The 26,467-nt window shown below is 39.3% G+C and overlaps 1 protein-coding gene across 1 annotated transcript; it reads left to right on the top strand.

Moving 5' to 3' along the window:
• Nucleotides 1-1,778: 1,778 nt before the first annotated feature.
• On the top strand, nt 1,779-26,467 carry LOC145785345 (beta-arrestin-1-like). Its single transcript, XM_082597004.1, has 13 exons — nt 1,779-1,869; nt 4,334-4,364; nt 10,906-10,966; nt 11,302-11,346; nt 14,324-14,421; nt 15,026-15,127; nt 16,955-17,085; nt 18,454-18,589; nt 19,303-19,460; nt 19,827-20,051; nt 20,410-20,547; nt 21,156-21,220; nt 21,543-26,467. Exons 1-13 carry the CDS (start codon nt 1,853-1,855, stop codon nt 21,584-21,586), a joined length of 1,251 nt encoding a protein of 416 aa, XP_082453130.1. The 5' UTR covers nt 1,779-1,852; the 3' UTR covers nt 21,587-26,467.

Raw genomic sequence — 26,467 nt, 5'->3', positions numbered from 1 at the left:
GCAGCACCGCAGTTGCAGAATGCAGCACCGCAGTTGCAGAATTGGAGAGGTTTGTTGGTTGTGACCCTAGCAATGGTTTAAAACTCCCCATCTAATATTGCGTTATGTTACTCTAGAGTCTAAGTTAAAGGAAAACGTGGTTTTAGTATGAAGCAATATTTTTCTGAATGACTAATTGCATTCTCGGCCAGTGGTTTTTCACAGAAATTATCAAATGTTTGCCAATCAATTCACCTGCTGTAGGCTACAGCACAGATGAAATTGCATAGGCTACTGCTTCACAGAGTTGGATCAATTACAGTTGTAATTGATTACACATTTTTATGTACTTGTACCTGTAATTTTGAAAAATTTTAGTCCAAAGTAGCCTACAAGTAGTACCGTACATTTGGTAAGCTGCAATTATGATATGAGTACTTTGGTTGAGGCAATAGTTAAAGTTTAAAAGGGACTTCTGCATTGCAACCAGAGGTGGGCAGTAGCGTGCTACTTTTGCAGTGCCTCTATTTTTTGGTAGTTGTAGCGGTATATAGGCTATACGGAAGCAGAACTACATAGCCTATTTGTTGGAGTAGTGCCGCTATTTTTTTCCAATGCAACGCTAGCTGAGAGGTGCTACATTTCTTCCAGTCGCACTCCCACTACTTTCCTATGTAAAGTTTTAAAAAAATGACTTGTTTTTGGAGATTTTTATGCAACAATGCCTGAAAAAATCAAGACAGAAATCGTTTGACTATTGTGGAGAAACATTAAACCACGTTGATACTGACAAAAGTAAGACCAATACCAGACAGGCAGACATGATTGCGAAGATGAATTTATTGGTGTGTTGGTGTCATCTCATCAAACGTCAGTACGGAAAGAAACGTCAATTGTGGAGGCCTTTTTTCAGACAGAATATGTGCTGAAGCCAAAGTGGGCAGGATTCAGCAACTCGCATTTTGAAATGCTTGTGTTGTTGAAAGATGCACAACAATAAGTTTCATCTATAACATGTTTTCTATAGCCTCGTTGAAATGGCAGTGTAAACGAATGATATCACTCATTCTCAAAGTCATTTTGATGTCACAAAGTGCTTCCTGTGTCAGGTTAAGTTTTAGCTCAAATGGCAGGTAACGCGCTACTTTTAAAGTAGTAGATGCTCACATCTGCTTGCAACCTAATCTTTATCAAATGCAATTCAACTTGTCTTTGATAAATCAAACTGTAAAGATGAGCACAAAGATTGCAACATTTCATTTTTGAAGTACTTTTCATTAGACTACATTTAGAAGTATAGTCAAAATTGGTTAACAGTTTTATGTGATCAACTGTATCTATTGATTGTGGTGTCGTGTATTTAGTCGCTGCAGGTTGTGGGAGATTCTTGAGCAACTTAACACTTCATCAAAGGAAATACTGTATGCGGTTAAGTGATGCAAGTCTACTAATCAATCAAGAATTTCTATTCGATTTATGCAATTACCAGTTGAATTTTTTTTCACATGGGAATGGTTTGGGATTATGTAATGTTATAAAATGATGTATGCCTTTAACCGATATGCAATTGTCCGATTTCGACTGTAATTGTAAGTTGAAAAATTTAGAACAATGTAATTACAAATTTTGATTGTGTTGTAATTGAACTAAAATCTATGTAATTGAACCAACTTAGCTCCTTAAATGTATCAGTCGTTTTATTACATTGAAATCCCAAACCCTGTGGTTTGTTAGTGTCATGCTTCAAATTTTTCTGAACATTTTAAAACTTATTTTTAGGTCTTTTTTTAATTTTAAATGTTGAAACATAATCCAATTTGAAAACTTTAACTGTTTTTTAATTTATTAAGTAGCCTAAGCTTTTACAGTTGAAATGTCATCTGGAACTCGGTAAGTCACAATCAAAGGTCATTAGATTGTTGAATGAATATTTTTGACATTTAACAACAGGCATGACCATGCACAGTAGTAGATTGCGGAGCACGGCTTTTAGGCTCAGACACTTGGGAACCTGACAGGTAGGCACACTTACTGTGACTCCGAGATACGGTACTTAGGCACTGCTGCACTGTCTGTGGCACCAGGTAGTTTCAGCACTATTTCAAGTAAAATGTGTTTTACTGGGTACTTGGTGATGATATATTAAATTAATAACAACATTTATTTCCAAACTGATTGACATTTTGCTTTCAACTTGTTGGATGCTTTCCAAACAAACGTTGGAGCTGGTGTACAAGTCTCCACCCTGGTCATAAATGCTATGTTAACATGAATAGCCTATACACATAGGCATCGATTTTTTCTTAGAAGAGAAGAATTCTGGGTGGGCGAGAGTTTTCAAACAGATTTCATTGAATGTGTATGTTCGCAAATTCGCAATGGTTAGTCTTTCTCACAAAGACTGCGTTTAGCGTCGCTGCAGCAATTAAGCTTTAATAGGTTTGATGTTTGCTTTCTTGCGATCTTATGAGCGCTGCTAAACTAAACAAACTTCTTTTATGTTTTCCTTTGCGACCTACAAAGCGCGTGACCTGTTATCTTGTGGCGCCTTTGGATTTGCCGCAAAATGTTCGGACAGGTGACCGCTGACTGTGCTGACGGAACCTACCCGAGCCGGAAGCTGATCCAGCAGCAAGCTAATGTCAAATGGAGCAGGTAGAGATCCATAGCTCATGCTGTCTTCCACAACTACCGGTGCATTGCCTGAGACATTGACTTCACCACTGTCCATCCTTGAGGCATTGCTTTCTTCATCAATGTCATCTCTACGTTCATTCGTGTTGGACGTGGTTTCTTCAGCGTTATCATCTCGACGCCTTTTGGAAGCTGGTTTTAAGAATGCGCGAATAGATGTTTGACTTTGCTTCATATTTAACTTTTCAATAATGAAATGACAACATCGCGCGGTGCCCCAATTTATACCCAGCAACAAGTTTGTAAGGAAAGATTTGTAAAAAGCGATTGTTTCAGTACGTGTTTAGTTTGTATCGATTATTTTATTGCCATGTTCATTGTTCATTATGATGATGTCATATTCATATTCCCTTTTACGCTGACCCAGAACTGAAGTTTGATTGTGACGTAACGAAAGTGAGACCATTCTGAGAAAAGATCAAACGTTGCTTTCTCTCACCAGGAATTGCCAGCGTGTGGCAGTTGTAGCAACAACAATGCAGTGAGTACCGCTTTTTTTTCAACGCAGCATTGTTGGGGAATTCCTTTGTTCTGTCGGATACCTCGCGAGAGACACAGCGTAAAACAAGAAGTGCAGGCCTTAAAATTCGTGTTTTTTTCCGGCAGCCATCGTGGCTTACCGAGAGCTCCTTCTCGGCGGCCAAATCTGCGTGCTTGGAGGCCAAAATACAAATAACGATAACACTTAGTAAATAGAATTAAACTTGCAACACTGCTAAAATGATTACTTAGTGTTGTTGAAGTCACAGTGGTGATTACTACGCGCTGACCTAATTCTGCGTCACTCTTTGATACTAGATATTTTCGACAGTCCACGACCATTTTATTGGGAAATTAAATAATTAGCTAGAAGAAACTGGCGGCCAAATTGGCCTCCTGAGGAGGTAGCACCAGCGGTCATTCAAGCACTACTTGGCGGCCATGGCCACCAGCTGCTTTAAGGCTTGAATTGGTTGGATAATTCAGCGTTTAACAAAAACGAAAATAATTGTAACCAACACTTCATAAATGAAACACAAGGTGGGCGAAACATATTTTGCCCACCCTCGTTTCACGACAGGGTGGGCGCCGCCCACCCGGCCCACCCTATTTCGACGCCTATGCCTATACGTCACAAATTGAAATTGATCAAGACATATCTAGACATTGTGCTGATAGTCACTCAATTTGTATGTACTTCTTGTTTGTTTATCGCCAACAAAACAATAAACTGAACTGAATATAGGATGAAGTCTATGAACAGTAAAGCAAATATGTAAAATAGTTTCACGTTATATTTTTGGTTGATTTCAATGTTGAGTTTGTAATATTTTTAACCAGGGCGAAGACTTGTACACCACCTCCCAAAAGTTGGTGTTGAACAATAAAAATAAACAAAAAGTTGCGATGTGTGAAATATACTGAAACAATGAAGCAATCAGGCATGAAATTTACTTGGAATAACCTTGAGATTACCTGGCACCACAGTGCTTCAAAACCTAATTATCACAATGTGGTTCCCTGTCTGGAAATTGCTAAGTGTCTGCTATGGTCTGAGCATTGAGGTTGTGGGCTTGTAGATTGTGCTGTTGCAGTTTCATTTTCTTGTGCTACATTGCATTTGTTTTTATTACTGATAAACTTTTTATTGATGATTTGTAATATCTGGAATAATTTGCAGGGTCTACAAGAAGAGCAGTACCAATGGAAAGGTTGGTTGAAATATTCAGGTTTTCAGTATATAACTCATTAAACCAGTGCTTTTCAACCATTTTCCTCACATTGGTCAGGTTGTATTTTACAAAATTTGTGTCCTTTGGTGGTCCAATGTGTTAGGGAAAGCTTCAAGTAGTTGTTTGTTTTGTCAATTCAACCAACCTGCCTCAGTACCGCTGCTTGGCCTGTGGTCAATTGTGCAGTGGGTGATGTGATCTGCCAAGGTGCTATCTCCATTCATTTCGTTTTCCATATGCTCTTTCCATGCTTCTCTGCTTTCCAGACTAGTGCAACTTCCATCTTTACTCCTTATACAACTTCCCCTGCAATATCCGTTCAACTATTTTTCGTTTGTTTTATGAATGAAATATTATTTAACAAACTGTGCGAACATAAACAGGCACAAGGTCTAAATCAGTGGTTTTCAACCAGGGGTCCGCGGAACCCAAAGGTTCCACCAGTAAGTCTAGGGGTTCCACAAGTTTACATTCAAATCCAAGAGTCTATTTTATTATTATGTGGTACTGCTAATTTGCATTCATCAAATGCTAGCATTTGCACAACAATCTAACCTCTTAGTGTAATTTATTAAGTTAAGAATCGATTTCGCTATAGTAATAGCATCTTCAGCTTGTATTCAAATATATGCATATTGTTTAAATATAGTCATCAAGCACAAGAGGCGAGCACAATTGCTGTCTGCGGAAGATGAACTTCGTGTGTGTCTGTCAAACACAACCCAATATTAAAGACTTCTGCAAGAGACACCAGGCTCAAATTTCTCATTGAATTTTTTATGAGAATAAATATAGTTTTTTACAGTTTATATATATTTTTGAGAAATAAAACATAGCAACTTTAGCGGGTTTAGCATACTTTATTTCACACAAAATATAACATAATTAAATAAAATAAACTCAAACGTTTTCGACACGTACGTGTGTCCTCATCAGGAATTAAATCTGCAATACATAAAATGAAAAATCGTAAGATATATTTGACTATGCACTGTAACTGTAACGACACTCTGGACTGAAAGCACAAACTGAACAAATGATACGAGAATGATTGCGAGTAAATTATGCGGTGGGAAACAGATCACATGAGGTGTAGACTACAGGCATTGGACAAAACAATTAGAACACACACAAAAGGAACGATGAGCCACAGGCGAATAACTGCCGGTTGAGAGATCCTGTGGCTCATCGTTCCTTTTGTGTGTGTTCTAATTGTTTTGTCCAATGCCTGTAGCACGGCGAGCTATAATAGAGGCCAACGCATCGTGCAAGCACGAGATCTGACTGACGGCCTATATGCTTTATGTAAAAAAGCACGATTTTGTCACTTTCCTGGAACGTTATTGATAGTTAGGTGATGTTTCGTCAAAATTTATTAATTATTGTATTTAATATATATACAAACAATATCACATGGATATAAGTTGATCGTCATATGTTTTACTGTAGCCTATTACAAATAGCATTTAGTAATAACAGCAGTTTTAGTAGTTTAGGTAAGCAAATGACAGTGGAATCGCTGCATAATGTTGATAGACCACAATTTTTACGAATCAGTTTTCTGCATTTTCCCTATTGACTTTAAACAATACGTACTGTAATTCAAAAAATTCAAGTACTGGATGCATAAAATATAAAACCATTAACAGTATAAAAGCACAGAAAAATTTAAACATGGTAGAAATAAAGTATTGAGCATCATACATATCTGCAACTAATTTCCATGCAACATTAACAGCAATTTAAACAAAATCGTGCTGATCAATAGTTTTCAATTGAATCATGCCTTCACAGTATAATGCAGGTGAGCCGGAGGTTGCTCAAACTATACCATTCGTTAGATCGCGCTGCAAAAGATCTTATGTGTTGGCCTTCTAGACAAATATTACATCCAACTCTCCTATACAATCAGAAAATACAGTGAGATTAGAGCAGTAGAAACTAGTAAACAAAAATATGCCTGCTGGTAATTTTATCCAAGAGAGAGAGAGAGAAACCAAGAATAGTTTTGAGTTTAGACATATACACAAAACAATAAGCATGTAAGCAGTTCTGGTCACATCAAACTGAGTCAGTGTTCACCCTCTGAATCTGATACATGGTTATCTCTGAGTCATCAGTTGATGGAGGGAGAGGCACCTGGTGTTGGTTGATCAGGATCGGCGTTGGTCTCTGTAGTTCATACCATTGATAGTGCGATGTTCTTCTGCCATATACTCACTTATAAATGGTGAAATTCTGTTTTCATATTCATCTGACAGACAGAGCTATGCTTCAACACTTTAAGCTCAACTCTTCAAATATCAACAGTCAATAAATTAATCAATGAAGCCAGTCTGCCTAGCCCTAGAGTGAGTGCCTAAAATGGAAAAGCAATAAGGTTAAATAGAATATAAAGCTGTAATTTTACAAAATGAACGAGTAGGAGAGAAAGTCAAATGAATCACAATTATATTGTGATTTACTACAATAGAACTATAGAAGTGGTTAATTTTAGATAGTGAATGATTACTACTGATAAATGCACTGTATAACGAAGTAGAAAATACTTACTGTCACGATTTCTTTCTATTTCTTACCAGGAAAAAGACTTGGAAAGATTCAATGACGTAGTTTAATGGGTCAAACCGAAAAGCAGTCAATTAAATGTCGAATAATTCTACTAGTGAAATGATAATCTGACTTCTTGAAGAACTTTAACGAACGGCTTCTCAAATAACTCTAATTTCGAACACAATTTATATCAGCACCAATTCTCATCTACTTGTATTCAATTACTTCAAGTCTCAATCACCAATAATTTCTGCATCAACTATCAATCCACAACTCATAGCACAACTCTCATAATCAACTCATAATAATAATAATCCATTACGCAAATTACACCACTATTTATAAAAGGTTTGTTCGGTCTAGTAACTTCGAGAAGGTTACGTAGTGTTGCATCACACGAACTCATCGTCGGTGACGTAGCATTGAGCGGCATAAACAAGCAAGTTTAAAGAAGTCTAAAGAATGTCACGTAGGAGTAGAGGACTGTTACATAATACAGATTTCGTAATCAGAGGTCCATTCGTAAACAACCTTGTGACATCATCACAAACGATATTGGCAATTGTGAAAACAACAGAGCGTTCCAGATACAGAATGATCTAGAATTCCGTTGCAGAACAACGACTTCACAATTAGAGGTTACTACTGGTCATTGACCGATAATAACATACCGCTCAAGAATTCCATATTGAAAACAGCACATGCTGTCAAGACGCAAAGCAGCCCGACGCGAGGCTTTGCACATTGATTGTGACACTTACTAAATAGATACAGTACAAATGTTGTTTAAAAACATTAAAAATTGCATGGAAAGTAAAAGCTTACCTGGAAAAATATACAAATAAACTACAAGGCATTTTTATAACATCAGATCAGCTAAATAAAGATTCAAAGAAGCATTATGCCTTTAGCTATCAGCATGTATAGACTATATTCTATAAAAGTTTTAGCACATTCAATGCACTTTTCTTTTGAGCATCTGGGAGACCGCAACAGGGCATAGTTCTTTAAAAATACATTAGCCAATGTGCGACAATGAGACAATGTCATGAAAAAGCAATGTCGTTCAGATATGGATAGAAAGTTACAGGAAATAAATTTTCGACACATTTCACCAACAACACTTGTAAAAAAGATGTAACAAAATACACACCACTGTACAACACGGGTCTGCTACTATTCGGTGAGTCTGATTCGGTGAGTTCCTAACTTCTAACCCCTAACCCTAAAACGGCAATGATAATTAGGCTACGGTACCTCATAATTTAGAAAAAAAAATTGAAAAAATCCCCCGTTAAGGGATCGGACTCACCGAATCGGACTAACCGAATCGGACTCACTGAAACGGGCCATTCCGGTACAACACTATCTTTCAGACGTGTCAGACCACCTCGATTTAATTTATCAACATATGAACCAAATCTTTCATAATAGAAGTATGTGTCTTCTGCAATAGCACATCCATTCTTCAACTCAACATACCCAGCAATATAAACCATTGCAATTAAAACCTCTTCTGAAACTTTCCCTTCCAAAGCACATAAGCTATCCAAAACTTCAAGCTCACTTTCTACAAGATCACGATTACAAGCAGCACAAGCATGACCTTCGGCAACATCAAACTTTAAATCTAATTACAATGAGAGCTTCGCGTGTTGAATTCTTACCTTTTCTAAAACTGACTGAGCAGTAATGAAATAGGTACCTCCAGACCCCATGTCGAAGTTTACTGAAGCACTTTTCTAATGGGTCTGTTGTAAACCAGCCAAAGATTACAAAATCATTTCCACATGAAAGTAAATACTTTGCTAGATCTACAAAACCATGGCATATATAAGATACAGGAAGTTGACAGTATCTGCCGTTAACTGACGAATTCTGACTGAGCCAATTTTCTTCATTTTTTCTGCCATGTTTGCAACATCTAGCAAAAACTGTAGCCTTGGGTCATCACTCATCGGGTGACCGAATCACTGCCCTAGTTGGATCGTTAAATCTCACATCAGTACCAAGTCTTCTGACATTAAGAATCTTCCATAATTTAATAAAAATTTTGATAAAATTTGCTGTACTTGCAACAGGAAGATGTTTCAGTTTCGGATGGGTTTTTAAAGCATTTTTTAAAACAGAGGAATTATCTTTCATGCAAATTAATCAGATTAGTAAATCTAAATAATATCAAACCATACATGTTAACTACTTTGTACTGACATGCGGATCATGAATTCTCAAGATGTATGTATTGCAAAAATCAAAACATTTCGAGAAATAAATCAAAGCATAACAAATAAAGATTCCCCATCATGCATGTATTAAATAAAGATGCTACAAAACTAAATAGTTGTTGAAACTGGGCAGTCAATCTATTAAAAATTGTTGTATTTAAGTTAGTTAAGATTTGTTAGCTATCTATATTATACAGTAAGTAATCCACACAAATTAATAACATTACATTCCGTTCTACAAAGATTAGCTTTGGTACTGGTATTTAAGAAAATAAATGTAATATCAGTGAAGTAATTTTTGTGAATATTGATATCTTATGTTATCTATAAGAAAATGGTGAGTGGACAGAAGACATGTTGCTGGCAAGCAAAAAAACACATGAAGATTTGTAATATAAAGTAGGCCTACAGGTAAACATTTAGTATCAACATTCAAAATTGACTGAAGCTGTTAAACTAACTTACCAGTAGTAAGTAACATTGCATACAACTGAATATATAAATGGAGATTTATTAAATAGGCCTACTCTATTTGCCAACTTTAATAAACCTGGAAGAAATACAATTTTCTGCCTACTTTACCCACAACATGCTTCAAGGAAACTGGGCAGAAACTTAAAGGAAACATAGATTGGTAATGGCAGTTTGTTGTGAATTTTCTGTGTAACCAATGACTTCATGAACAGATAGAAGTTCCTTGAAACGAAAACATTGTAGCTTATACCTAATTTTGTTAAACTAAGCTGCATAACTGTAACTGCTTCAGCTTTTCATAAAGTTTGTAAGTTGTAGGCTAACTAAACTTCTACTTTCTGGCAAAGATGCATAGTTAGTGAACAAGTTAAGGGAAAAATAAAAAATAAGTTCAGTAAAACTAGAACCTTAGCATAACGAATAGACTATAGATGAAACATCTTCCTCCCAACTGATTAAGTTCACAATCGGCCGTCAGTCAGTTTGAAGTACGCGCGATGACGTGGCCTCTACTAGAGGGCGCCATGGTCTGTAGTCTACACCTCACGTGATCTGTTTCCCACCGCATAATTTACTCGCAATCATTCTCGTATCATTTGTTCAGTTTGTGCTTTCAGTCCAGAGTGTCGTTACAGTTTTCCTGATGAGGACACACGTACGTGTCGAAAACGTTTGAGTTTATTTTATTTAATTATGTTATATTTTGTGTGAAATAAATTATGCTAAACCCGCTAAAGTTACTATGTTTTATTTCTCTATGGTTCAACAAAGCAAACTCTCTACCAAAGCTTTATATATATTTTTATTGTAAATAAATAAATCTGAACATGAGTATTTTAGTTTAATTTCATTCATCAAATGATGTTTTTTGCATAAGGCAATTAAATTATTGAACAGGGGTTCCTCCGATTCCTCGAGCTTTTGGAATGTTTCATTGGGTTCCGTTCCACCACAAAGGTTGAACACCACTGGTCTAAATAGATCTCAGCTGTTTTTCTATTTTAAAATGTTGCCAGCTTTCTATTGCTTTACTGTTTATAACAAAGTTTTGTTTGTGTATTTGCTATCAAAGCTGGTTAGACACGTGTTGTTCAAACCATGTAGCCTACAAACTTTGTTAGCACTTTATTCAAAGCCGCTGCGTTTTGAAGAGCTTGTATAATACAGGTCTATTTCACTAAGTGGTGTTGGTTTGGTCTGGTTCCTTGTCACAAAAATCTTTTCACTTTTGCAATACAATATTAAAGTAGTCTTACGATATTTTGCAGATTACTACATACTTGGGGAAGCGTGATTACGTCGATCATATGACGCATACTGATCCTATTGGTAAGGTTTAAAGACTTTTTCACCAAATTTGTACTCAACAACACAGATTGTTTGTTTTTTCAAATAAAAATTATTTTTTTTGTTTCAATCCTTCTTTAATGACTTTATCATGTACCTCCACTACAGTATCATACAATGCCGCAAGTGTAACGAAGTAAATAGATTTTATTTTCATCTCTTATTCGAATATTAGCAAGGAACATGTGCTAAATATAACTACCTCATATGAAATCGTCATGTTGTTACTGGGATACTCCTGTTGCTTTAATATACTTTATATATATATGGGATGCTCTTTGGAAAATATTGAGCTGTGTTACATGAATGTATTGCAGATGGAGTTGTTCTCATTGACCCAGAATATATTGAAGATCGAATAGGTAGGTAGACGATTGTTTACAAGCTGTGTGTAGATCAATAAGTTTTGACAATTCTAATTCGAGAGCCATTTTGTTTGAAAGAATGAATGACATTGCCAACTCTTGAATGTTGATTGTTGATCTAATGCGATATCTCATCGACTTGGGATGGCTCTTTATAGTTTAATTTATTAAACTGAAGATGGATAGACAATTAGACATTTCCCTCGACCGAAAGACTTCCGTGTACATTCAAATTGTTTGTTTGTTTGTTTGTTTATCTTTATCCTGCATTGCGGGAAAGCGGACTTGAGCGCTATGCATCGGTGTACGCCTTCCGACATACACCTGACCCACGCTGCAGCCGACGGCAATGTCTGTTTCCGGTTGTCTACTCTACTTATGACTTAAATTTGGTACTACCCATTACTCGAAATCGATCACTGGGTAGAGGCAATTATCGTAAAGTTTCTTGCCCAGAGAAACAACAGCAAGTGCGGGTGGCTGGAGTCGAACATGCAGGCTCTCGACTGCGAGCCCAACGCGCTAACCACTCGGCCACGGCTGCCGATATGCCAAATGCTGCTGATGCATCAAGAATATTTAAATGCTGGCTTCATACAGTAGGCTAGTTGCTTACATTGCGACTCTAGAAGAGCTACGAATTAAGCAGACACCAGCTTTTAACAAAGCCGGATACGAGATTTCCACTTACCAAAAATACATCCTCCTCACGTGGAGGAGGCTGCAGAGGATGACGCTATCGTTACCACTCTTGAAGGATCGCATACTTTTTATTTTTAAAACAAGAATTATCATCATCCGTTTTGCTTCAAGGAAGCCTGGTCTTCATCCCGAAGCATCAGGGTTGACCAGTTGTCTGCAGCAACTCCTCCATCTCTCCCTATTGTTGCCATCTTCAATATACACAAAATAAAACAATGTGTATAGTTGACACTTCTCAGTTGTTCTTTATCAGCCACAACCTCATCCCTGACAAATGGGGCGCAATCTTTACGAAAACATGAAGAATCAAGTTGTTTGGTAACAACCTGTTTGAGGGTGCGAAAACTTGTTGTGACGCCAGGGTTTGCTACGTTTGTGGAAGATTGTGTCACAGAAAAATAGTCACGTCAAGCCCGAAGTAAGACTTGTTGCATTGTGACCTCACCTCGTAAGATTGTAAACCTGGATATCGAAAGAAAATCGGCTGATGTGACAATAGCTTCCACTCAAATAAAAATGAAAACACATGTTTATGTAAGTGCGGCCTTCTCTCCTGGAAAAGGAATATCCCAGGCCTCTAAGCTCCTTAGTTTTTCCGGCGACCAAGTATGGCCTACCAGAGCTTCTTTCCGGCGTCCAGATTCTGGCGCTCGCCAACCAAAACATTAAAAAATCGTAAAAATTTGTGTTTTTAAATATTTAAATTAAATTAATTTATACTAATTTATATGCACTGCCTCCCAAGTGGATGTAGAGCTCGTCCTTGAGGTTTTACATATTGTCGCTCATACTTTTTGCGAAACGTTTATCAGCAATATTTCTCGTCGGCGGGTGAGGGACTTCGCCTTGTTTGTGAAAAGGAGTTGCGAGTGAAGAGAAAAAGTTTCGCGTCCAAACGCGAACGGAGAAAATAGTTTGCAATACCGTTTGCAGACGTTGAATGAATGTAAACATGACAAATTTTGTTGTCTAGGAACGTAGTGGAGAAATTTTAGCTTCTGGAAGCCGGCGACCAAATATGGCCGACCGGCGCGGAACTTTAGGAAGCGATTTAACGACTTCTTGGCGGCCATAGCTGCTGGAAGCTTAAGGGCTAAATTATCGTGATGGACTCTTGTGCTGGTGTTATCTTGGAATAAAAATTCTTCAAAAACACGAAACTGTTATTTTTTAATTTGGAAGCTGCATGGAATGTCTGATAGTTTCCTTATTTATAAACACATTCTCTTCCGCCGCAATGTAGCTGCTGCCAAGGTCAAACAAACATCAGTCTCAAACACCCTCGTATACTCGAGTTTATGGAAGTCGCATAGTTTTAGCAGTAGCCTGTTTATATAAGATGTGAATTTTTGTGCCTTTTAAAAACTGAAGAAAAAAATATAATAATCCGAAGTAACACATGTTATTTAAAACATGGTACATGTTATTTAAAACATGGTACATGTTACAAACATATGACTTAGCCAAGTCGTCAACAATTTAATTCGCCTACTCCTGTGACACCGCGTACGGATGTTCTTTTTTTGGTTTTATTTAAATAAGTTCCAAAAAAGGTAGATTCATGCTTACTTCACCTCAAAAGCCACTTTTTACCAATGAAGTGCCTCTCACTCACAGTACATGCTGGCATACATGAATAAAATAATGCACTAGGGCTGTTGAACTATGAGGCCTTCTTGCATAATTGAGTTTTAGTGTAGTACACAGTGGCATTACTTGATTTCTGTGCACTGTGCAGAAATATCCACTGTGTTTTCAATTTATCCTTGGAAATTTCCTTCACAATCACATCCTAAAGTCCTAATTTGAAGTTTGTTTTAAGTGCCTTGTAGTGTTTTTGTTTATTTTTTCAATTTTTTAATAAAAACTGCACAAAATATGATGCTCTGGGTTTTTTATGTTTTTTTTTTGTTTTTTTAAAACCACACTGGGTTATTGGGTCGGGTAAAATACCGACAATCCTGATATCAATACTCTATTTCAAACCCATACTTTCATTTGGCGTTACGAATGGAGTTTCAACGAGTGATTTATGACTTCATAAGACGTCAGGATTTGCAGAAAGTATGATACGCCTACCTGGACGACTTTTTGACCGTGCGGTTTTAATCACCACGTAGAAGATCATAGCTCAGAAAGAATATAACTGGTTTCTGAGAAAGATCGATAGAACAGCCGCGTTTTTTTTCCATAATTGGAAATTCAATAGTGTGTTATACTGCTTGGTAATATTGCTGTTGCTTTCGGTTGCTTCTATTACGTTGTTTTGCAGTGACTGTGCAGCTGCTATGCGCCTTTCGGTATGGGCGTGAAGATCTGGATGTGTTGGGTTTGACGTTCAGAAAAGATTTCTTCACAACTACCATACAGGTGTTGTAACCTTGTTACGATGTACTTTGGAAACCATTTTGGAATTATTGAACCCCCCTTGAAGCTGGCTAGTGTCGTGTTACTTTCATGTTTGATAACTCTGCCACTGCGGTTTATTTAAAAGAATTTATGAAAGCAACACATTGTGTTCATGCCACTGCGATACTCTACGTGTAATAATTGCACTATAAACATTATGAACGTAAAGGAGAACACTTGCAACTTCGATTGTTATATCACACACACTTATTGGTTTAGATTTTAGATAGGCTTCATAACAGGGATGGGCAAAGCTTTTCGACTAGGAGGCCAAAACATTGTCAAAGTTTGACAGGCTGGTCATGCGAGTGTGATAGTGAACAGAGAGTGTTTAGCTGGCAATAGATGAGGACGGATTTGGGCTTGCCGGCTCTGTTTGCCCACGTCTGCTCCAGCAAGAAAGTGGAAGCAGTATTAAGCAGGGAAGCTTTGTATATTATATCACGTTACTTAATTTGCATTGTATCAAGTTATTAAGAAGCTTAATAACTTAGTGTTTTACTACTCCTTGTATGCCAGGCTTGTACAAGTCGACTAGTAAACTGTTGGTTCTTTTGATTGTTAGATATTTCCTCCTCTGAGTGATGAAAACAAGGTTCCGAAAACGATGTTGCAAGAAAAATTGATGAAGAAGCTGGGAGCGAACGCCTATCCCTTCTGTGTTGAAGTTAGTTGACTTCTTCATATTAATCAAATAATTTGTTAAATACAAAATAATCAACTACCGCATGTCGTGGGAAGTTGGATTACCTGTACACTTTCAATCATCAACCCAGCAACTGACTAGAATATTTTTAACTTTATCGCTTTGTTTTTGAATCTTTTGGTTGTTTTCTTGACCACTCAGCCATTGACTTAAATTGAAACCAAATGTTGATTTGCTCCTTCCTTAAAAAATCAAACTTATTTACAATGATTGAACTGCTTCTGACTGGAAGTTAATTTCAAATCGTCGTCGTCGTGTGAGCCTCTGGGCTCGAGAGTCTATCCTATTTACCACCCCAGATTCACGATGTTTCCCGACTACACTGGAAGGCTAATATTAGAGAGCAGCCAGTCTTTGGTTTCATCATCCATGACACGCAGACCTTCCACTCCGTTAGGTGGCTTGAAGATGGAGCAGTCATTGAAATAGGAGATTGCGACAATGTGACTTTTTCCCACGTCTTTCCCATCATAGACTGGGCTTCCAAAGCCACATACGACATCACCATCCAAAGCCACATATGACTTGAAGATAAAACCAATGCTCGGACTCGAGGTGGAGCCGACGACGAAGGTTGTACATAGCTCGAAGCTGAAATCGTGCGTCAAACAATATGTCCCATAAATACTTAGAAAAGGAAACAATACAACCAGAACCCAACCAAGTGAAACTGTAAATGACAAACATATATCTATTATCTAGTGACTCTGCAGTTGGACAACACCTGCTGGACAACGAAGAATATACTTTAAACTCTAAACTTGAAACGTTTTTAATTCTTGCTGAAGGCCGTTCCTCGTTCCACTTGGCAGCACTGGAAGCAATCTTTATCGAAACTCTCGATCCAGTCTTATGCTTCCAAAAAGAATTTGTTTATGTCTTAAAGCTCTTTCGTTCATTTGAATTATTCTGATCAGCCAAATTTACAGTTTGTTTTTATTTTACTGCTAATACTTCACATTTTGATTTATTTTATTCTGACGTTAGCTCCTGAAGAGAGTTAGACAAAAACCTGCAGCTTCGAGCCATGTGCAACCTTCTACTCGCAATCTTTAAGTTTTGTACCACCAATCAAGTAAATTGCAAAACTTCTGTGCGATGTACCAACCCACCAATGAATAGAAATCAGTTAGACAACGTTATTTTTCAGTGGAAAGCGATATAATTCCTTCACAAACATGAATAAATTTTGGCTTTGCATAGTGATGCACTGGAGGCAACATTTTGGCCGCAGGATATTCCAGTCAGAGAATTGCAACTCCGGCCTTTGGTAATATCTGCTTTATTTAATCAATGTTCCAACCGAGTGGTTGTATTCCACTCTCACCAAGTGCTCTAAAAGTGCCTCGTGGCAATGTTTTGTTTGTCGTATCCAGGCTTACATCTGGTGATTGAAGATTTAGATTAAGTGGACGGGAAGGCAAGGAAGCCAATCTTCGTGTCCACCTTCAGGCATGCCTTTAAGTGTCCTGCCGAAGACACAGCAAGGCAATGTTTAGGGTCCTATGAAAGGATCCATTCAGGAATAAACGTGTGGGTGGATTTCAAATTAGCCACTATCACTTCCGGCCCGGAGCTGGAGTTACAAAAAAGTGGCCGGAGGTTTTTCCATCACTAGTTTTGCACTGATGATGAAGCAACTCTTCGTTGGAGAGAGTGCGCAGTAACCACACCACTCATTTGTGGTGCAACTATTATAGTGGTTTTTTCGATGGTTCTTGGGAAACTTAAATATTCTCAATTATTTGCTCTGGTTTACCATTGTCTTCAATTGGATAATCTACGCAGATCCCTAAAGATTCCCCGTGTTCAGTAGCCCTCCAACCTGCCCCCACGGAAACAGGGAGGGCATGCGGTGTGGACTACGAGCTGAGAACTTACTGCACAGAAGCGGACGATAAGAATAAAACAAACAAGCGGTGAGGTTCAATGTTGCGAGGGCATATATATTGCCGATACTGTGTACCCCCCACTTCCATCTCCCCGTGCGGGCTATTTTTCTTCTGGCTTTATTTCCGCTCAAGTGGGGTCACCGGTACAGATTCCAGTCCTCCACATCACTCTGTTAGCAGCATCATTTCAGTCTTCTTTGCTTTCGTTTCCCAACTTCCAATTGTCTCATTCTTCTTCCGACATAATCTTCGTCTCTCGTTACTACGTGACCCAACCATTTAAGACGTGTCTCTCTCAGCTTATCTTTCAGCTCTCTGGCTTGCATTCGTTTACTAATAAATTCATTTCTTGCTCTATCCTGCTTTGACAACCCCAGAGACCATCGCAGCATTTTCATTTCTTCCACTTGCATTTTCCCTTCCTGTGTTCTCGTCAGGGCCACCGCCTGCATTCCATACAGCATTGCTGGTCTTACCATCGTTTTATAAAGTTTCCCTTTCAGTTTTTCTGACATCTTTCTGTCACACGTGACTCCTGTTATTTTCTTCCATGCTCCCCATCCTGCCTGGCATCTCCTTGTCGCCTCTCTATCGCTCGTTTCGTTCTCATGGACTACTGAAATAAGATGTTTTAACTCTGTTTTTTTGTTCCAGTTATCTTGTGTTTCCACTCAATAATATATTAACTCGCGGCAACCTATAAGTTTCCACTGTTTTAGTGTTAGCCTATTATTGCACTGGTGTTGTTGATGGCAACCTGGCATACACGACCACAATTAAAACACACGTTTGGTCGCTTTTGCTACGGCGAGTCCAATCATTGCTAGCAGACGCTTTATTTTTTTTGTTGTATGCATGCTTATGATGGTTGGTGAAATTTCGATCAAGTAAGTGGGCGGGGTGGCAAGGAAGCCAATTTCCGTCTCTGCCTCCGAGCATGCCAAGTCTTCTGTTCAGATGTAGTCATCGGCGCATTGTATGACCCTAACATGATGTTCATTTCGTGCCGATGTTGGTTTCACCGCAGTACGCCAACTGATCGAACAGACGCCTCCCATTTCTATTCTTGGCATTTCCCGCTTTGTGATGACGTATTGGGTGAATACTGGCCTGAGGGTGGCGTCGTTGACCTGTTGCATGATTAATGGGCAACCCTGACCAACTGTATTTCACTCTCTTCTAACTTCTCCATGTTTCATGAATCATGATTCAACTGCACTCTTATGAATGAAACTTACTAAATACTGCATTCTGTTATCTCCATGACAAGGTGCTTTTTATTCGTATAAAACGTACTTTTACGTTGAATTAACGTTTATGTCAAGCGTTTATTAAAAGGATAATTTGATTGTAACAGACCAAAGAATTTGTGTTTTGATAAGCACCCGTTCTCAGGGACTCCATTCGGTTGGCCATACGGAAAGTACAGTACGCCCCTGAGACGAAGGGACCGCAGCCTACCGCGGAGCTTCAGAAGCAGTTTATGCTCAGCGATAAGCAGCTGTGCCTGGAGGCCACACTGGATAAGGAAGTGAGTGATATTTGCCCATTGTCCACTGAGTTGTTGGGTCGATGCGGCCCGTTATTGTATTTGTAGCCCCTACTGGCCCACCGGCCACCGTGTGCTGGCTGACGCGTGCACTTCCTAGCGGCAGCCCGACTACGAACATTAGTCGTGTCGATGTTATGCCGTACACTTGTCTAGGTTCGATAACTTGAAACAACGAATAAATCCAAATACTGTGCTAACTGATAGGAATGGACTCAGTGAACTAGTAATTAAAGTAAAGGTAAAGGTCCCATACTCAGGTACTGAGCTTTGGGGAATGAGAAGATAAGGTTCTCATTATACTAAGCCTTCGGCACTAAGGAGAGTAGGGTGGCCAGTTCCTTTCTCTCGGCCGCCTTTACTTCAGCAACTACGCCCACCCAATTTATTACACCCTGGGTAGAGGTGAGCGGTGTTTTTCAACAACCAGCTGAAGCCGGGAGTCGAACCAGGATTGCATAATTGGAAAGCCAACGCCTTATCCGTTGCGCCATCCCACCGCTAGTAATTACTTACGGTTAAAATATAGGCGGTCGTGTATTTATATGAAGCAGGCAAAGAAGAAAAGGTTATGGTGTTTCATTTATTTTGTTTTGCTATTCTTCCTCTGTTTCATAACTACAGCGTTCTGTTTCATGAATTATTGAAACCCAACCAATATTGCTTGCGTGACGTATTTGTAACACTGATTCCAGCTTTACTACCACGGCGAGGCCATCAATGTCAACGTTCAAATTACAAACAATTCTTCAAAAACCGTCAAAAAAGTTAAAGTATCCGTTCGACAGTTCACTGACATCTGTTTGTTTTCGAACGCCCAGTACAAATGCCAGGTCGCTTCTGTGGAGGCAGAGTAAGTGAAGTGATTCTTTTAGAAAGTGACCATTTTACCTGCCGTCATAACTGGTTTGTGTAAATATATCTTTGGGCTTTGCTTTCATTTGGTGTGAAATTTTACCTCTGTGCCGCCAAGCTGTATGTCATCGTAACTTTCACTCACTTGCATTGCTCACTCGGGTTGGACAGTCGGCTAGCCGTATGATGGCAGGATTAAGATACTGTTGGGCAACTAAAAATGTCTGCATAGCTTTTACTGCTTTTCGGCTATGTCCCTATAGCACTTCAATTTATCTTGCGGCTTTAGATTCATTGAAGTGATGTTGCGGCCGTTTATGCAGGATTGCCAACTAACTGGTTCTTATGAAACCATTCTATTTAGCGACCATGTATCACCGAGTTCGAATCTATGCAAGGTCTACCAAATCTGCCCCCTCCTGGCCAACAACAAGGAGAAGCGTGGCCTGGCATTGGACGGGAAGCTGAAGCATGAGGACACTAACCTGGCGTCGAGCACGATCGTCAAGGAAGGAGCCGACAAAGAGAACATCGGCATCATCGTTCAGTACAAAGTGAAAGTGAAACTCGCGCTTGGATCCTTATCGGGGTTAGGTGGTCGCGTTTTCAAACTGACTGATTGTTCGCTCAACTTTAATTACGGTGTAGCATTGTGGAAGTTTTTGTCTTTCAAGGAGTGCACTTCAAGCACGACGATCCATTTGTAACTTCAACTAGTACCCAAAGAATGCATTTTAAAACTTACAAATTTCTTGTTGAAAAGATTGAGAGTGACTACTTCCTACGACCTCACTTCGCTATTGCGATTGTTTCTGCGCTGGCAACTTTATTCTAAGCTTGAAGCCACAAAGTGGAAGCCTGCTGGCTTTGTGCCATGCAAGCGACCACCTTCGACGCGATTGATTGCACTGACGTCATGATTTGTTTGAACCTCTCTTCACCGACAGGGAGGCGTTTGTTGAACTCCCCTTCACCCTGATGCACCCCAAGCCGGTCGAAGATGATCCTTCCTCGCCACCCAAGGAGGAGAAACAAACCACCAAGTCCCAGGAAGGAGGAGGAGATAAGGAACCTGTGGGTTGCAAGTACGTCATATGTTGCAAGTGCCCGGTTAAGACATTTCCTTATTTCATATCAGCTTGTTAGTGTCGTGCTACCAGGTAACTGTTGTGCACAAGTCAGTGAACACTTACCAGCTTGAAGTCCTGTCTTCTGTTGGAATGCTTTTCAAAATCAAGATCAGTGACGAAGCGAGCTCCCATGGCCGGCTCCCGTGAATCATTTGAGAAATGTTGCATAATAGTATGATATGAGCGTTACAGAGCCCAGACCGGTCCAATTGCACTTTTGAGTACAAAAGCAGGTTTGATATTTGAGAATAGTGGATCTTAATGTTCTCTAAAAATATTTTTGTTCTTTCCGTCCACAACAACATTTGCATAACTGTATATTGAAAATGTTTCTGACAATTATTTTTATATAAAAAATACAATTGTTTTTATCTACCAACCCTGGTTTAGAACAACTTTGGAGATGTTTTTCTTCTATACGCACCGTCAGAAAAAGTTAAGAATTATTTTTTCTTGATCTGAACGCCAAGATCTGTTAATCCCAAACATCAAAACCATTTTGTACTGAAAAGTGGAATTGAATCGGTGTGGGCTGTAACTAACAGCTGCTGCGTGTATTGCAGCGATGCGAAGGCTCCCTCCGGCGATGACATTGTATTCGAAGATTTTGCCCGCATGAGGCTGCAAGGTGAGTCGGACTGTCTGTGTGCGGTTGATTGCGCAATACTACGATTAGTTTCTTTTTGGTAGAGATTGTTCAAAGATACTTAACCATCGTGTCACTGACATGACCCTTGTTGTCCCAACACAAACCTATCAATACAAATCTCGTGGCTGTTTGCGGGCTTTGTATTGATGGCTGTGTGGTTGCGGTGACGGGGTGTGGTTCATTGAGCAAAGATGATCTCCGTTTCAAATCGAGATCATCTTGACTGTTATCGATGATTGACGGGAGCCTAGCAGGTTCCTCTTGCAGGATCAAAGTCGAAAGCTTGCACTCTCCTTTAAAGGTGAACCCGGCCCTACCACACCGGATGACAGCGCCCCCGCGTAGAGAGCTTCCATCAGCCTGAAGAAGCTGGCAATCCCTGCGTGTCCACATCGTTACTATAATTTAAGTTGTGATGCTTTCAACCGTGCTTTGTTGCGGGAGGTTTGATCTGGTTGGTGCTGTGTCTGGACTGTTTTCCCCCTACTCCGGCAAGCTTACCTACGCTTATTTGATGTACTATGTAACCTTGTACTGTGCAATCAGGAAATAGTCTGCCATGCAATTCATATCACGCTTGACTGATTTTGTAACGGCTTGTAGGGGAGATGTGGGACCAATGAGCATGGTGGGACCAATGACCATAGGCTCAATTTCGCCATCCTGTGGACGTTTTGTTCTCTTTTTTGTTGTTATGGTGTCGAGATTTCTTCTTTAGCAAGCACATGTGTTTTGGTCAACTCAGACTTGATAGTTTGATTTTATGAGGCAGAAGTCGTTTTTTCAGGGAAAAAGTAAGTTTTTTTGGGCGCATTCATTTTTTATTTTCGAATTAAAAGAGAACGTTTTTAAATACTTTTTTTAGTTCAGGCTTTGCACCATGGATTGGGTAATAGAACTGCATTGGTTTTAGGTTAAAATTTGGACCAGTTTTTTAACCATTGCATGAATGCCAAGATGGAGCAGATGTGGGACCTTTGACCCATGCTTGCCACCAGGTGGGTCAAGGGTCCCTCAACATTGTTTTATTTGTTTTTAGCTTCAATATACTTTTAAGCTGTGCAAAAATAAATATTCTTTGTTTACCCAAGAAGAGTTGAACAATGCTTTGAAGGAAGTATTGGAACATAATGTCAGTTTAAGAAAAGCTGCCAAAGAAAACAATATTGATAGAAACACTTTGCGCCATTATGTCAGAAAAGCAAGGCATGAAAATTGCAATACCATTGATAAACATTCTTTTGTTACAAAACAGGTTAGTTGATGCCTTTTAAATATAGCCTACTTTTTATTGAATAACAGTAGCCTGATGTAGGATCATGCTATGCAGATATTTGTAGCCGATGTCAGTTTAAAATTGTTTGACATGTTTGCATGATGAGGTTTTTCAATGTTATGGAGAGTTCATAGCCTGCAATATTGTGAATATTTAGACCTAAAGTTGCAAGACATGCCATCTACCTCTACGGTCAGGGTTAAATTGGGTATTTGGGCTAGAATTAGAGTTGGAGTTGTAGTAATCCCAGGCAGGCCGAACCCCAATTCTATTCCTAACTTATTTTTTATGACCAATTTCCTAACCCTCACCCTGAAGGTAGGTGAAACACAAAAACAAATAACAGCTCAAATTTAGCCTATAGCAAAAGCATTGTCTTTTCCTTCATAGGTGTTTACAAGGGAAGAAGAGGCAGCGTTGTCCAATTATGCAGTTCTGTCATCTCAAATGTTTCATGGATTGACTAAACAACAATTAAAGGAGCTGGCATATTTGTTTGCGAAAAAAAAGGAAAAAGTTCTTCCTCGTGGCTGGGTGAAAAACAAAGCAGCTGGTGAAGATTGGCTCAAAGGTTTTCGTCGCCGAGTAGATTGCATCAGCCTGCGACAACCGGAAGCTACCAGCATTGCTCGGACAATGAGTTTCAATCAAGAAAACGTGAGACTGTTTTTTAACAACATAAGAGACCTGTACCAAGCAAAGGGAAGTATTGCACCCCAAAATATATGGAATTTGGATGAGACTGGTATCTCAACGGTGCAGAAGCCAAGGCAAGTTCTCGCGCCAAAAGGCATGAAGCAAGTAGGGCGCATAACATCTGCTGAAAGAGAGGAAACCGTAACAATGTGTGCATGTGTCAATGCACTTGGGAGTGCTTTGCCTCCAGCATTTATTTTTCCGAGGGTGAACTATACGGTGCGCATCATTGAAGGAGCACCAAACCAAAGTTTGGGTCTAGCGAATCGTTCAGGCTGGATGAATCATGACCTGTTCATAAAAGTGTTGACACACTTTATCAGTTTTATGAACGTTTCTAAAAAGAACCCAGGCCTGCTCTTCATGGACAACCACAGCAGCCACGTGTCTCTGCAAGTCATTGACTTGGCGAGGGAAAATGGTTTGTCTATTATCACATTTCCTCCTCATTGCAGCCACAAGCTCCAACCATTAGATGTCTCAGTGTACAGCCTCTTCAAACGATTTTATGCATCGTTTTGTGATTCATTTATGACAGCAAACTCGAACACTCCGATAAAAATTTACGATGTTTGCAAAATGGCTGGGAAGGCGTATTTAAAATCCTTTAGCGTGGAAAACATTATTTCGGGATTTACAAAAACTGAAATATGCCCAATATTCAATTGCGACGTTTTTCGCTGAAGATGATTTCCTTGCTTCGAATGTGACGGACATTCCCTTGGAGAATGATAAAGAGGCTGAATTTGATTTACCGGTCCTTCATGCTTCTCCGGTAAATGAAGAAAATGTCAACCTTGGGGCCAGCTCATCCGATCAGTCTCAAGTGAATGTGGGGGCTTCAACATCATCAGCGTTCAACCATTCTTCTGATTCAAGCCTTCTTCTGCAAATAAATCCTTTGCCAAGAGTGGCTTTAGGCACAAGAGATCTGGGAAGAGGAAAGTCCGATCGTCAATCCTCACCTCTACACCTGAAAAGGAGCGAGCGCAGCAGAACGAAGCCTCCAAGCGTAAAGCTCCAACCAAGCGCAAACCAAAGCCAAGCAAGCGAAAGCTGATTCGTCGTCGTTTTCCATCAAGTAGCAGCAGTGACGATAATGCGCTTCCATTAAATTTGAACGACGATTCTGAATCAGCGGATGAGCTTCTATCATTTGATAATGTCACGACGACTTCGCCAAACCAGAGTGATGGAATTATTGAAGCTGGTTGCTATGCGCTAGTGAAAGTGTACTCCAGTGAAGGAAGATGTAAGAAGTTTGCTGGTCTGTTGCTGAATGGTCCTGATGAGGATGGAGATTTTGAGATTTCTTTTTTGAAGAGGAGCGTCAAAATTAAAAATGCTTTTGTGTTTCCTGAGATTGAGGATCTTGCGTCTGTGAAGCGCTCAGAAATTGTGTGCATTCTTGCCAAACCTACACAGGTAGCAGCTACAAAAAGGCTTTCTGGAGTTATGCGATTTAACGAAGGTTTATCCTGCCATGACATTTAATGATGCATTGTGACTTTGTTTTGAGAGTGCATAAATGAACACTTTTCTGATGCTAGACTTGAAATTTCGTTTTTCGTATTGTTTTCTTTGTAGTTTTGTGAAAAATCAAAAACAAAGCTTAAAACCTGAAAGTATTGTGTGATTTTAGACTCGATTGTGAGGGTGGGTCAAAGGTCCCACAAGGGTGGGTCATCGGTCCCACACGTGTGGGACCAATGACCCACTTTTTCACTTTTTATAATTTCAGTTTTGGAGGATAAAATTTCCAGATATTTATTTGGTTTTTGGCATGTAGGTAGATGAGTTTGCTGACAATTTTTTTGGTGATTCTGAGAGTCAAACTTTAAAAAATTGTGGCCAAAGTGTGCAAAATGGGTCATTGGTCCCACATCTCCCCTACTGTTTGCTTTTGTTGGCTTCACCGATCGCCAACAATGCAGCTACCAGATGCAACGATTTACTTGTCACTTGTCAGTTTTATTTTATAAATTTGACGAATAAGAAATTGTGCATTCCTCATTATCTGTTTTTCGTATAGAAATGATAGGTGTTCGGGTATTTTGTTTTTTATGAAACCTTGTTTTCTATTTTCTTGATGACATTATATACGTTGTTGTTTTGTACTTTGAAATATCAAAATAAGTTTCGAGATTCGCCGTCGACTGCCCAATGTTGTATAAGAGATTGTGACGTCAGTATTTGCTTTGTTGCTTGGGACGTATGTTGTTTAATTGGTGTTTTAGGGTGGGAGCCGTGCCACTGTAATTACGATGGTGCAAAACTACGCAGTCAGTAAATCCACACCTTTTTAAACTGATCTAACGTCTGCAGATATTGAATAAATGCAAAAAAGGGCCAATTTGTCGGCTAGGGCAAACGTGTTTGACTATACTGTACGTCTGTCCCTTGTCAAGCGTCACGTAAACTGTAACACGCTGTCTCGTGCAATGTAATCTAATTTACCTGAAGGGACTTTCTAAAAAGTTGTCGCTATAGAGAAATGTCAGCATAGCGATATTCCACTGTATTTAAATGCTTGTTGCATTCAACAAATCTTAAGACTTCAAATCGTTTATCTGGCAGAAGCCATCAGTCTAATATAAGACCTCGTGGGGGTTGCCTTGAAAGTTATGTCTTGATCTTGAAGATTACTGACATTGTATTCGGTATCTTGTGTAGCCTACGTGTAGCCTACTAGATCTTGTGTACATACAATTCATCCATGCCTGAGCTGATGTACGAACGCCATCTTGGCAACACCAAGAAATGTCATACGTGAAATATGTTACATTATTCATTTCCAATTGGCGTGATTGGCTGCCACTGCGGGCATTCGTGGGCAAGGCCAGTTCCCTCATGCCATACTTAACTGAACAAACCCTTGCCACTGACATGTTGTTTATTGTTGGTTTGTGCCACGCAGCGTCTGTGATCAGTTCACTTCTACGACCCCCATGTTCAGCTGTGAATAACTATTTTCAATTCAGTTTGTTTTTATTTCTGACCATCACAACGAAAAACAATGTATGCCAAATATAGCACAGGTCTAGAAAAAGGTGGAAGCGACAAAACGCAGATGTTATAACGTGCATGATACCAAAGCATGACAATCAGTTTAAAATATGGCACGGTCGCAACACTTTCTTGTAGCCTTTGGTGCTTGTTGATCTAAAATTATGCTTGAAATTTCTTGTCTAACAATTTGCCGTTTTGCGATGTGTATCAGTGTTGCCAAATATATATTTTCTTTGTTCCAAGCA

This window comes from Aplidium turbinatum, chromosome 16, assembly GCF_918807975.1.
Source record: "Aplidium turbinatum chromosome 16, kaAplTurb1.1, whole genome shotgun sequence".
In the NCBI taxonomy this organism is placed as follows: domain Eukaryota; kingdom Metazoa; phylum Chordata; class Ascidiacea; order Aplousobranchia; family Polyclinidae; genus Aplidium; species Aplidium turbinatum.
Note: the sequence above shows the minus strand (reverse complement) of the source record. Positions and strands in the feature narration are given on the sequence as shown.

Bases quoted from the DNA above. Each gene is read 5' to 3' on its own strand.
- LOC145785345 (XM_082597004.1), top strand. The intron at 4,365-10,905 runs GTTGGTTGAAAT...GATATTTTGCAG, and splicing joins AGAGCAGTACCAATGGAAAG to ATTACTACATACTTGGGGAA. The intron at 14,422-15,025 runs GTGTTGTAACCT...TTTGATTGTTAG, and splicing joins TCTTCACAACTACCATACAG to ATATTTCCTCCTCTGAGTGA.